This window comes from Leucoraja erinacea, chromosome 31 (genome assembly GCF_028641065.1).
Source record: "Leucoraja erinacea ecotype New England chromosome 31, Leri_hhj_1, whole genome shotgun sequence".
NCBI classification, from domain to species: Eukaryota; Metazoa; Chordata; class Chondrichthyes; order Rajiformes; family Rajidae; genus Leucoraja; species Leucoraja erinaceus.
The window spans coordinates 23,815,440-23,829,704 of NC_073407.1; the positions used below are offsets into that span (position 1 = coordinate 23,815,440).

At 42.9% G+C, this 14,265-nt stretch overlaps 1 protein-coding gene across 1 annotated transcript in view; it reads right to left on the reverse strand.

Annotated features, from left to right (window-relative positions):
• Nucleotides 1–14,265, reverse strand: part of LOC129712119 (astrotactin-2-like) — an 863,305-nt gene that overhangs the window by 565,526 nt on the left and 283,514 nt on the right. The window contains 1 exon segment of the mRNA XM_055660334.1: nucleotides 12,110–12,262. Within this exon segment, the coding sequence (XP_055516309.1) occupies nucleotides 12,110–12,262 (153 nt within the window).

The following is a 14,265-nucleotide window of genomic DNA, read 5'->3' on the forward strand; positions in this document are numbered from 1 at the left end:
TACCAAAACGTGAGGCTCAACCATTGCTACCAATTCATCTTAAATGAAGAATCCCCCCCATAAATTCACAAATCTAAATAAGGTTACATTTCAAAATACAATCCCGACGTAGAGTCTTGGAGTGATACAGTGTGGAAACAGGTCCTTCGGCCCGACTTGCCTACACCGACCAACATGTCCCATCTATGTTTCTATCTACACTCGACCAACCTGCCTGCATTTGGCCCATATCCCTCTAAACCTGTCCTATCCATGTACCTGTCCAAATGTTCCTTGGACCGTGGCTAGCATTAAACTCCCACTTATCTTTCACAGTTGAGAAATCTTGATTTAATCAATACTTCATGAACTCATGATTTCTCTGCATTCACCTTGCTTTTCCCCACATTGTGGAAATGGGATGAAAGTGTTTGCGTTATTCTGTGGCATTGTGGCTGATTGGTGATCTAATGACATGATCCACCTTTGCCCCATGTTTCTGCACAGTATCAGGTAATAAAGGTCCTGCCGCATCTTATTTCTAAAATACAATTTTTATCTGCAATCTATTGACAAAAGAGTTCAAAATTTGTACCCACCTTGGCATCGGAGAGGGTCACCCCTCATTTGAGAAGTCCTTTGTGCGTTGTCCCAAATATAGTGACTTTGAACACTCGCCCTATCATAGACATCCCAACCCCATTCCCCATTCTCTCGGTTTATTTAATACCTTGACAAATAACCTCAACAGATCAGTGCATAACCTTTTACATGGTTCTTTATAACCTTTGCCAATTTACACACAGTAGGTGTTTTAATAACTTGTGGGAAACACTCAATTTTTCATGAATTTAGTCCAATTATAGTTTTGACCTCTTTAGAATCTAAATTTGATCTCAATGTGAAAACTACTTGTCCCCCATATTCCAATCAAATAAAGCTCATTACCGTTAAAATCATTTTAATCACGGTGGTGCAGCGGTGGAGTCGTTCCCTTACAGCTCCAGAGACCCGGGTTCGATCCTGACCACGGGTACGGTCTGTACGGAGATTGTACGTTTTCCCCGTTACCACGTGGGTTTTCTCCGGGAGCTCCGGTTTCCTCCCACACTCCAAAGAAGCACAGGTTTGTAATTGGCTTTGGTAACGATTGCAACTTGTCCCCAGTGTGTGCAGGATAGTGCCAGTGTGCGGGGATCGCTGGTCGGCGCGGGCTCGGTGGGCCGAAGGGCTCGTTTCCTCGCTGTATCTCTAAAGCTAAAACTAGAAAACTGAAACTATATTACAAATATGCTGTGCAGCTCTCTTTTCTAATTCAATGAAATTAAAAACATTATTTCTACATACAGCACACAGAAGGTGCCAAATGATGCAGTATTTCATTTCTGTGTGCCAAGCAGCTGTAGCGAGAGCCTGCTGTGCAAGTATAGAAAAGGTTGAAAAAACAACAATGTTCATTTGACATCACCAGCATCAATCCTTACCCCACCTACATCTGCAGACAGCATGGGTCTTGGATGCTTAAGTGAAGACTTAAGGCTTGCTTTGGCAATAGTCCAAGTGCATGGCTTAACCTGATGGTTGAGGGCATCTTGCTCCATAATAAGGTGACTTTGAAACTTTTCATTGATTCTGACCATATCTATCATCCTCCGTCGAAGCTTAGTTTTTAGTTGAGTTGAGAGATACCGCCTGGAAACAGGCTCAGGCCCACTGAGTCTGTGCCGGCCAGCGAGCCCCGCACATTAACACTATCCTAAGCATGCTGGGGACAATTTTCATTTTTAACTCACCAATTAACCTACAAACCTGTGTAAGAAAGAACTGCAGATGCTGGTTTAAATCAAAGGTAGACACAAAATGCTGGAGTAACTCAGCGGGACAGGCAGCATCTCTGGAGAGAAGGAATGGGTGACCCGAAACATCACCCATTCCTTCTCTCCAGTTCTGCCATGATCACATTGAATGGCTGTGCTGGCTCGAAGGGCCGAATGGCCCACTCCTGGACCCTATGGTCTATTGTCTATTGAGATGCTGTCTGTCCCGCTGAGTTACTCCAGCATGTTGTGTCAACCTACAAACCTGACTGTCTTTGGAGTGTGGGAGGAAACCTAAGACCTCGGAGAAAACCTAGGCAGGTCACGGGGAGAACGCACAAACTCCGTACAGACAAGCACCCGTAGTCGGGATCGAACCCGGGTCACTGGCGCTGTAAGCCCAATAAGGCAGCTACTCTACCGCTGCGCCAAATTGCCACCTTCAAGCTCACTGCTCATCTCTTTGAATGTTCCTCTCTCAATCATCTCTCCAGTCGCTGTAGATTGATAATTACCCATCCAGACATCTCCTCTGCCACATCTCCTGGTACCTGTGCAAGTGTGTAACCGCATGATGCAAGGGTCATCCATTAACGTGTAGGAAGGAACTGCAGATGCTGGATTAAATCGAAGATAGACACAAAAAACCAGAGTAACTCAGCGGGTCAGACAGCGTCACTAGAGAAAAAGGAATAGGTGACGATTCTGGTCTAGACCCTTCTTCAGACCCCAGTCTCTTTCGTCCACAGATGCTGTCTGACCTGCTGAGTTACTCCAGCTTTTTGTGTCTACGTTCGGTCAGCCATTAATCATGCTTCAGAGAATGCCCTCAATACCTAGATTACGGGATGCATCCATTAGCCACGATTTGACTTTTGTTGGGCTGTTTAAATGATTTACAACAAATAGTTGGATTACCTAAATGAGGTTTTTATCTTGCCGGGTCCTATCGCAGGGAAACAGGTTGAAGGGAATAATAAGCAGAGCGGAACAGCGGAGATGCTGGCTCCGCTCACGTCATGGAGCTGAGGGTTAATTGGCCTGGCAAACCTTAATATGCAGCAAGCCACTGACTCATAACGTAATGTAATGAATGCTGATACTTCCCCACAAACTTGTAATACTAAGAAAAAAATGTACGCGCTATTGCCACCAACACAAATAATGTTGATTGCATAGAGATAAAGCACCTCAGTAAATTAACGTGCTGAACTTTATCACCAATATTACCGCAGGTTTCTCTTCGCGTCATAGAGTGACACAGTGTGGAAACAGGCCCTTCGTCCCAACTTGCCCACACCAGCCAACATGTCCCAGCTACACTAGTCCCACCTATCTGTACTTGGTCCATATCCCTCCAAACTTATCCTCTCCATGTACCTGTCTAACTGTTTCTTAAATGTTGGGATAGTCCCAGCCTCAACCACCTCCTCTGGCAGCTCGAAAAAGTTACCCCTCAGATTCCTATTAAATCTTTTCCCTTTCACCTTGAACCTATGTTCACTATGTCCTCTGGTCCTTGATTCACCTACTCTGGACAAGAGATTCTGGACAATCTATGCCTCTCATGATTTTATACATCTTCTATAATACAATTAATTTGCCGATCTGTTTATTAACACTAATCTTCAGACGTTAGAGATACAGAGCAGAAACAGGCCCTTCTGCCCAACGAGTTCACACCGACCAGCGATCACCCCTCATAGACCAGAACTACCCGACACACTCGGGACAATTTACAGTTAACAGAAGCCAATTAACCTACAAACCTGTACTGAAGAAGGGTTTCGGCCCGAAACGTTGCCTATTTCCTTTCCTTCGCTCCATACATGCAGCTGCACCCGCTGAGTTTCTCCAGCTTTTTTGTGTACCTTCGATTTTCCAGCATCTGCAGTTCCTTCTTAAACCTACAAACCTGTACGTCTTTAGAGTACAGGAGGAAACCGGACCACCAGTGGAACAGGGAGAACATACTAACCCCGTACAGACAGCCCCCTCAGTCAGGATCGAACCCGTCTCTCTGGCGCCGTGAGGCAGCAACTTTACCGCTGCGCCACCGTGCCACCCTGAAAACAAAACCTTGTGTTCTTTCAAGCTGTGCTCAGTAGCATTACCAACAAAGCATACAAAAGTTCTCACAAGATGAGATTGGACGCTGAGAGGATTTTTCCCCATGCAGTGGTGACAAATCAGGGATCACAATTACGGGGCAAAGGGTTGAGATGAAGCGACGTTTTTACACTGAGACCATACCAAACCAATGGAAATCACAATAACATAGAAACATAGAAAATAGGTGCAGGAGTAGGCCATTCAACCCTTCGAGCCTACTCCGCCATTCAATATGATCATGGCTGATCATCCAACTCTGTATCCTGTACCTGCCTTCTCTCCATACCCCCTGATCCCTCTAGCCACAAGGGCCACATCCATCTCCCTCTTAACAAAACCAGCCTAGTACAAATTGCCAGTTATACTTAAGAAGGAGATAGATTCACGAGGTTATCCCCTGGGATGGTGGGACTGTCATATGAGGAAAGATTGGAAAGACGGGGCTTGTATTGACTGGAATTTAGAAGGATGGGAGGGGATCTTATAGAAACCTATAACATTAGAAAAAGGACTGGACAAGGTAGATGCAGCAAAAATGTTCCCAATGTTAGGGGAGTCCAGAACCAGGGGCCACAGTCTAAGAATAAAGGGGAGGCCATTTAAAACTGAGATGAGAAAAAAACTTTTTCACCAAAGGAGTTGTGAATTTGTGGAATTCTCTGCCAAGGAAGGCAGTGGAGGCCAATTCACTGGATTAATTTAAAAGAGTTAGATAGAGCTCTAGGGGCTAGCGGAATCAAGAGGTATGGGGAGAAGGCAGGCACGGGTTACTGATTGTGGATGATCAGCCATGATCACAATGAATAGCGTGCTGCTAGCTCGAAGGGCCAAACTGGCCTCCTCCTGCTATTTTCCATTTTTCAAAGTTAACAAATGTCCAATGAAAAATGAACAAACCTCACCCTCGCTGCTATTGAGGATCACCTTAAAATTAAATCCAGGCCAGTTAAAATATTTACTTTGCTCCTGTTTCACTGTGAAATTAACAAAAGCAGAATTGCAAACCTTTTGAAGAATAATGTTGATCATATTTCTACACTTAATTCAAACATTTGGAAAGTTTTGCTTCCGAAGACTCACCTACTTTCAAATAATTGCCAGACTACTTTTAAGTACTCGATAACCTTAAATTATCAATAGAGGCTGGGGATGACTGAGTTTCCACTTTGGCCATTGATGAATGAATTGATTCATCTAAAATTGAACTTGTTCCTAGTTTTTCCATTCAAAGTTAACAAATGTCCAATGAAAAATGAACAAACCTCACCCTCGCTGCTATTGAGGATCACCTTAAAATTAAATCCAGGCCAGTTAAAATATTTACTTTGCTCCTGTTTCACTGTGAAATTAACAAAAGCAGAATTGCAAACCTTTTGAAGAATAATGTTGATCATATTTCTACACTTAATTCAAACATTTGGAAAGTTTTGCTTCCGAAGACTCACCTGCTTTCAAATAATTGCCAGACTGTATTTTAAGTACTCGATATTCTTATGGGATTGGACAGGCTGCTAGATTATGAGAGGAATCTTATGGGAAACATATAAAATTCTTATGGGATTGGACAGGCTAGATGCCCGATGTTGGGGGAGTCCAGAACCAGGGACACAGTTTAAGAATAATGGGTAGGCCTTTTAGGACTGATAGAGGAAAAAAACTCACCCAGAGGGATCTGTGAATTCTATGCCATAGAAAGGATGACTGGGGCAGCAAGAGTTTCCACTTTGGCTAACCATGGGATGAAAAATGAATTGCATGAATTTGAACAAATCGAAAACTTGCAACAGTGGTTGTTTCTATGTGTGAGCTTTGGTCATTCAATAGAAAACCACTTTCCCATACCACTTTCTCTCGCCTGTTGCTCTTGTCTTCCTTGTATCTTTTGTATCTGTCAACCACTGTTGTCACTATGTTCAATGACACAACTTCTATAGTTCGAGCAATCGGAAATTGAAAAGACTCACCACATTTGAGGAAGGAAATTCTCATCCAGTTTTGGTCTCCTAATCTGAGGAAAGACATTCTTGCCATAGAACCTTCTCGTACAGAGAAGGTTCACCAGACTGATTCCTGGGATGGCAGGACTTTCATATGAAGAAAGACTGGATAGACTTGCCTTGTACACGCTAGAATTTAGAAGATTGAGGGGGGATCTTATAGAAACTTACAAAATACTTAAGGGGTTGGACAGGCTAGGTGTAGGAAGATTATTCACAATGTTGGGGAAGCCCAGAACTAGGGGTCACAGTTTAAGGATAAGAGGGAAGTCTTTTAGGACCGAGATGAGAAAATCATTTTTCACACAGAGAGTGGTGAATCTGTGGAACTCTCTGCCACAGAAGGTAGTTGAGGCCACAGTTCATTGGCTATATTTAAGCGGGTGTTAGATGTGGCCCTTGTGGCTAAAGGGATCAGGGGGTATGGAGAGAAGGTGGGAATGGGATACTGAGTTGGATGATCAGCCATGATCATGTTGAATGGCGGTGCAGGCTCGAAGGGCCGAATGGCCTACTCCTGCACCTATTTTCTATGTTTCTATGTTTCTATCTTGTAGAAACAAGGCACTGGAGATGTTGGTTTATCTGAGGCCGGGTCCCAACCCAACACATCGCCTGTCCATGTTCTCCAAGGATGCTGCCTGAGACGCTGAGTGACTCCAGCACACTATGTCCTACTCATCTCCATCGCTACTCGACCCTATCCAGAATCAATGCTCCCTAGTTCTAGGCTCATCCACTAAAAGAGAAATCTTCTCAATATCCCCCCCTCTGAATCTAAAATGTTTCAATAAAAATACCTCTCATTGTTCTACACTGGAACCATCCCAACCTCTCTTCATACTTCAAAATCCGTCATCCCAGGAATCAAACTAATGCACCTTCCAGGCATGAAGAGAGACACAAAAATGCTGGAGTAACTCAGCGGGACAGGCAGCATCTCTGGAGAGTTTCTCCAGCATTTTGTGTCAATCTTTGTTTCGGAAGGCACGCCTGAAGAAGAGTTTCGACCAAAAACTTTACCTATTCCTTCTCTCCAGAGATGCTGTCTGACCCGCTGAGTTACACCAGCTTTTGGTGTCAACCTTCTAAGCATGGTCGCCAATACTGCTATATGTTTCTTTAACTGTGAAGACCATATATGTGTGCAGTATTCTAGGTGAGTGTTTTCACCTGAACCTACAAAGTTGCGTGGAAACCTCCCTAATAATATACTCTCTTCCCCTTGAAAATGAAGACCAACGATCAAATAATCTTCCCAATTAACATCTGTGCCTGAATGTGGACCTTCAGTTGTTCGTCCACTAGGATTACCAGAGCCCCATGTGGCACAACATTTTACCATCACACTCTAAGATAACTTATTTCTCATCCCTTCTTTTAAAGTGGATATCTTCTACTTCCCTACATCACGCAGCATCTGCCAATTCCTTACCTACTCACTTAACCGATCAATATCCTTTTTGTTGGGTCCCTGGTGCTCAGAATTTGTAATCCCACCTATCTTTGTATCTTTTTTTAATATTTGATATATTTACATATTCAAATATTTGACAAATTACATATTCATCCGAATCCACATTATAGATCGTGAATAATTGAAGGACCAGCTATGGTCCCCAGACCATTTCCCTGGTTTTAATTGCTAATTGAAAAATAAATCATTTATACCAGCACATGGCCAATCCATTATCCACATTATTCCCTGCTCTGGGCATTTTGATCTTGCATGATAATCTCTCATGATGCTCTCAATTGAATGCCTTCTAGAAATCCAAAATATACTACATCTAATGGTTTTCCTTTATCCACCCTTTGTGATACATCCTCAAAGAACTCCAGCACATTTATCAAACACAACCATTCGGCCCATCAAGTCTACTCTGCCATTCAATCATGGCTGTTCTATCCCTCCCTCCTATCCCAATTCTCCTGCCTTCTCCCCATAACCTCTGACATGCGTACCAATCAAGAATCTATTTGGCTCTGCCTTAAAAATATCCACTGACATGGCCTTCACAGCCTTCTGTGGCAACAAATTCCACAGATTCACCACCCTCTGACTAAAGAAATCTCCTTCCTAAAAGAACGTCCTTTAATTCTGAGACTTTGACCTCTGGTCCCAGACTCTCCCACTAGTGGAAACATCCTCTCCACATCCACTCTACCCAAGCCTTTCACTGTTCTGTATGTTTCAATGAGGTCCCCCCTTATTCTTCTAAGCTCCAACGAGTACAGGCCCAGTGCCGTCAAACGCTCATCATAGGTTAACCCCCCATCATATATGCAACATATTTTTATTTTGTACAACTTCAAGGCAGTGGATGTACATTTTTGAAAAGCTTCTAGTGACAGGATAAGGCATTTTCAAGCTGATAAAATAACTCTGTCTCTTTTCCTGCAGATGATTCTCAACATGCCAGGTATTTCCTGCATTTTTCATGCCCATATATTCATGAATCCATAAGTGCAGATGAGGCCATTCTGCCCATGAGGTCTACTCCACCATTCAATCATGGCGGATCTATCTGTCCCTCCTGATCCCATTCTCCCCATAACCCCAGACACACGCACTAATCAAGAATCTATCTCTGGTCTTCAAAATATCCATTAACTTGGCCTCCACAGCCTTCTGTGGCAATGAATCCCACAGATTCACCACCCTCTGACTAAAGAAAATGCCCCTCATCTCCTTCCTAAAGGGACGTCCTTTCATTTTGTGGCTATGACCTCTAGTCCTAGACTCTCCCACTAGAGCAAACATCCTCTCCACATCCATCCTATCCAAGCCTTTCATTGCATTTTCACTGTGTTTTCTGTTTTTTGTCTTGGTTTGCTGGAGATGGAATTCTCTGCTGTAAATATGGGTCGCAGCAGTCAAACAATCCAGACATATGGGGGACCTTTGTTATGCCCTGAAGTTTTTGAGACACAAACCTTTCTTTCTCTCTCGCTTGCTTATACTATTAAGATATGAGATGCATATAATGATACAGCGTGGAATCAGGCCAATTTGCCCACACTGGCCGACATGTCCCAGCGACACTAGTCCCACCTGCCCCGCGTTTGGTCCATATCCCTTCAAAACTGTCCTATCCATGTACCTGTCTAACTGTTTCTTAAAGGTTGGGATACTCCTTGCCTCAACTACCTCTTCTGGCAGCTTGTTCCATAGACCCATCACCCTTTGTGTGTGAAAAAGTTACCCCTCAGATTCCTATTAAATCTTTCCCCCTTCACCTAAAACCTATGATTTGTGTAGATTTGACCTGGATTGAAGGAGTATTGATTAATAATTCTCTAGAGGTACAGTTATATCAAGTCAATGCAGCAGATGGACAGAATGCAGTCTGGGTGTTAACTCTAAACCTCTCAATACTCTGATAATTGAAATCTGGAAGAGATACTTTTATCTAAAAAAATTCATTTTCTCTGAAGAATATATATACTTAAATGCAACTAAATCAATACTTCTGTCCAGTCCACACTACCATCAGTTAGCGGTGAGATGGGCTGGTCGCAAACTTCAAGGTGCAGAGAACCACAGTAAATTTCAATTCTGAAGCAAAGAAATTCATTCCTGCTTGCTTATTGATTTACCCAAGTAATCGTCAAATTGGTATAGTTCGAGAATTGGAAAAGTCTCATCTGTGATTGATTAGAGTTCTTTATCCCAGCCGTGAATAAGTGCCTTCCCAATTTACAGTCCCTATCCTTTGAAGGCTTCATTTCCACCTAGGTTTGAAGACAGCTTGCCTCAGAGTGGCATATTTACCAGTGCGTGCAATATCATAGCTCATTCTCTCATTGTATTTATTTTGCTACGTCCTCATCAGAGTCACCCGTCGCCCAACCAGCGTTTAAAATGCACAGACAACCATTAATTCCATCTGAACTGCACAATCGTTAATGAAAATAATCCGTCACGACAGTTGTGACATTTCTGACTTTGCTTTTGAACATTACACTTTGGAAATTACAGGGACAGATTTTCTACTTTTGGTGAAGGGGGAACAAGAGATCATTATTCACGGCTTGCCAAACTTATTTCTGGCATTCAAAACTTCACACTGAGAAATTGCAAAATGTAAAGTTCATTGTGATTTATCTCAGCGGGCAGATTCTTTCAAATTCAGATTCCATTAATTATATTTATTGTAAGGACCGCAGATCTCCCTTAAGCCATCTCTTTTCCATTGTCAATATTTCCAGCAGTCTCAGTCTCTTTGATACTTTTAGACAGGCACGTGGATAGACAGGGGGTGGAGGGGTAAGGGTCTTGTGCAGGTAGAGGCGGTCCGTTTAAAATGGCAATGTGGCTGACGGTCAGAGAGGGTGGTGAATCTGTGGAATTCATTGCCACAGAAGGCTGCGGAGGCCAAGTCATATGAAGAAAGACTGGATAGACTCGGCTTGTACTCGCTAGAATTTAGAAGATTGAGGGGGGATCTTATAGAAACCTACAAAATTCTTAAGGGGTTGGACAGGCTAGATGCACGATAATTGTTCCCGATGTTGGGGAAGTCCAGGACAAGGATCACAGTTTAAGGATAAGGGGGAAATCTTTTAGGACCGAGATGAGAAAAACATTTTTCACACAGAGAGTGGTGAATCTCTGGAATTCTCTACCACAGAAGGTAGTTGAGGCCAGTTCATTGGCTATATTTAAGAGCGAGTTAGATGTGGCCCTTGTGGCTAATGGGATCAGGGGGTATGGAGAGAAGACAGGTACAGGATACTGAGTTGGATGATCAGCCATGATCATATTGAATGGCGGTGCAGGCTCGAAGGGCCTAATGGCCTACTCCTGCACCTATTTTCTATGTTTCTATGTAATTTTAAGGCAGAGATAGATAGATTCTTGATTAGTGTGGGTGTCAGGGGTTATGGGGAGAAGGCAGGAAATGGGGTTAAGAGGGAAAGATAGATCATCCATGATTGAATGACGGAGTGGGCCATCGTCCACTTTCAGACAGTTGTCTAACCTCCTCCTTTCCCTGCTTGAGATCATGTTGACCAAGTGCAAATGCTCTACAATTGTTGGGGGTGTTCCACAACCCAGTTCTGAGAAACAATATCATCATCAAACCTTCCAGGTCAATGAAGTTATGAGCCTCTGCTTTTGAAAATGTAAAGGACTCTGACAAGAAAAAAAATACTTGCTTCTAAGAATCCGTTGCTACAGAGAAAAACAAGGATAAAGAATAATGCCCCTGTCCCACTTAGGAAACCTGAATGGAAACCTCTGGAGACTTTGCGCCCCACCCAAGGTTTCCGTGCGGTTCCCGGAGGTTGCAGGTGGTTGCCGGAGGTTGCAGGTGGTTGCCGGAGGTTGCAGGTAGTGGAAGCCTCCGGGAACCGCACGGAAATCTTGGGTGGGGCGCAAAGTCTCCAGAGGTTTCCGTTCAGGTTTCCTAAGTGGGACAGGGGCATAAGTCTCCAAACCCCAGCCACAAAGCTTTCCATCTTGGATACCACCACCACCTTAAATTAACCTTGCAGCCGATAACACAATGAGTGTGATCAAAGGAATGCAGTAGAGAAGTGCATCGGTGCAGGTTATCATGGGGAGCTTGGGGAGAACTTTAATTCAGGAGTATCTGGAGAGTTAAGGCAAGTTGAGTTTAGTTGAGTGTCACGTGTGGAAATCTCAGCTGATTTGACAGTCTTTGTCTTGCTGTTCGCTGCATTCTGTATCAGGATATCTGTTATTATAAGTGACTGGTGTGAAATTTAAATATTTGGACTTCGCTTAATTGCCTTGTTAAATTGTTTCTATCAGAAACACTATTTGATACCAAGCCGCAGGTTGGGTTGAAAATTTTCCATTAGACAATGGAAAAAAAACCCAGTTTCCTCAAACTGCCAGTCCACCACTGAGCACATCAAGCATCCAAAGAGGCAGGCCCTCTTCTGTGTTACAGTAAATTACAGTGAGGGTATAACCAAGGACCTGGGTACAACCACCGTCATGCCTTGTATAAAACAAGGTTAATAATTAAAAACTGTCAGAACTAATTGGATATGAAGGTATTATGAAGTTTTGCAAATAAATCAAATGCATTCCGAAGGTTCACCATGTGTGGGTTGTTAGTACATGCATTGAGCCACCACCAGTTTCACCACCTCCATCACCAACCTACCATCACCTATTAGTGTAGATAGCTGAGAGGTAGACTTAACAATGGTAGTTGTGTGTCCTACCTCTCATTTTATTCCTCCTTCCTTTCTTTCGTCCCGTGGATGTGCTGCGCGGCGCCTGCTGCAAGTGCGAGATCTCAATGGGCGTGTTTGTCCGAAAACTCTCCTGGAACCTCTGCATCAATGACTGCACTGTATGTTGATTCACATCGGCAGCTACAATGCGTCAATTTGATCGTTAAAATGTGAGCACGTTATTACTTTCCAGTCATCATCTGATCATAAAACTGAGCGCGCTACGCAAATGGCTAGTGTATTTGAACAAATATTTAGAAAAACAACGTTGCTTTTGTGAAAATGTGCTTGAAAACCAACGTAATTACTCTGGTTTGTTAGCAGTCAGTGCTCCAGATGGCACATCACAATCCGTTTAGAACAAGGGTTCCCAACCTAGGGTAAGTTTACATTTGTTGTTACTGGAAATAATAATGTTACAAACACCATTTTAAAATTTCCCCTTTGTTGGTTGCTTTATTATGGTAGAAGTGTCAACTCAAATTCTTGAACAAAACAGGGTGGGGGTAGAATTATTTTTGAAAAGTTGGCAGGAGATAAACGGGACGAAAAAGACTGTGGCCCCTGGTTCTGGACTCGCCCAACATTGGGAATATTTTTCCTGCATCTAGCCTGTCCAGTCCTTTTATAATTTTATATGTTTCTATAAGATTCCCCCTCATCCTTCTAAACTCCACTGAATACAAGCCTAGTCTTTTCAATCTTTCCACATATGACAGTCCCGCCATCCCAGGGGTCAATCTTGTGAACCTATGCTGCACTGCTTCAATCACAAGGATGTCCTTCCTCAAATTAGGAGACCAAAACTGTACGCAATACTCCAGATGTGGTCTTACCAGAGCCCTGTACAACTGCAGAATAATAAGAGAATGAGATGCACAGAGTCTCTTGCCCAGAGTGGGGGAATCGAGAACCACAGGACGTAGATTTAAGGAGAAGGGGGAAAGATTCTATAGGAATCTGAGGGGTAACTCTTTTGACTCAGAGGGTGGTGGAACGAGCTGCCAGAAGAGGTGGTTGAGGCAGGGACAATCCCAACATTTAAGAAGCAACTAGACAGGTACATGGATAAGACAGGTTTGGAGGGATATGGACCAAACACAGGCAAACACAGGCTGATGGGACTAGTGTAGATAGCATCTTTACATCAGTAACTGGGTTGTCAGTATTCATATACTGGCTCGTCATTCAAATTCACAAATTTTCCAACTGGGAAACTCTCATCCATTTTGGATGGAATAGTGGGCAGCAAACAATTCAGATATTAGCCATCCATTTTGTGTGTAAGCCCTTAGAAATGTAAAACTCATATCGTAAACCTCTCTGCCCTCACCACCCCATGTCCCAGCCTTTCAAAGCCAAGGATGCCACCAACATTTTCAGATATATATTATTAATTTTGTTTTTATTTGGGAAAAGAATGTGCAATTAATCTACAACCTTTTCTTACTTGTTACTTTGACAGTATTTTCTATTTTTTTAAATAATCCCGTAAAACGATAAGAAACCAGATGTTATTACTGCACATGATCGCTCTTGGGCCATCTGGAATAGTTATTGCAAACATTTGTAAACAGGTTGTGTGGGGAGGAACTGCAGATGCTGGTTTATACTGAAGATAGACGGAAAATGCTGGAGTAACTCAGCGAGTCAGGCAGCATCACTGGAAATTGACACAAAATGCTCCAGAGATGCTGGCTGACCCGCTGAGGTACTCCAGCACTTTGAGTCCATCTTTGGAAGCAGGTTGCTCACTTGTCTACCTAGACTTGGTGGATTGAAAATAGTCCAGCCATGGTCGAAAACAATCAGCCTCGGAATTGGTCATTCGAAAAGATTCCGCCCCAAAGGTGAGAAAAGGGCACTTGATAACCAGGTAGAATGATTATTATTCTGTTAACAGTGAACACTCAGGATAAATGTGAATGGATGTATGAATGAATGAATGAATGAATGAATGATTGAATGATTGAATGAATGAATGATTGAATGAATGAATGAATGAAATGTATGAATGAATGAATGAATGAATGAATGAATGAATGAATGAATGATTGAATGAATGAATGAATGAATGAATGAATGAATGAATGAATGGATGAATGAATGCATGATGATTGAATGAATGATGAATGAATGAATGA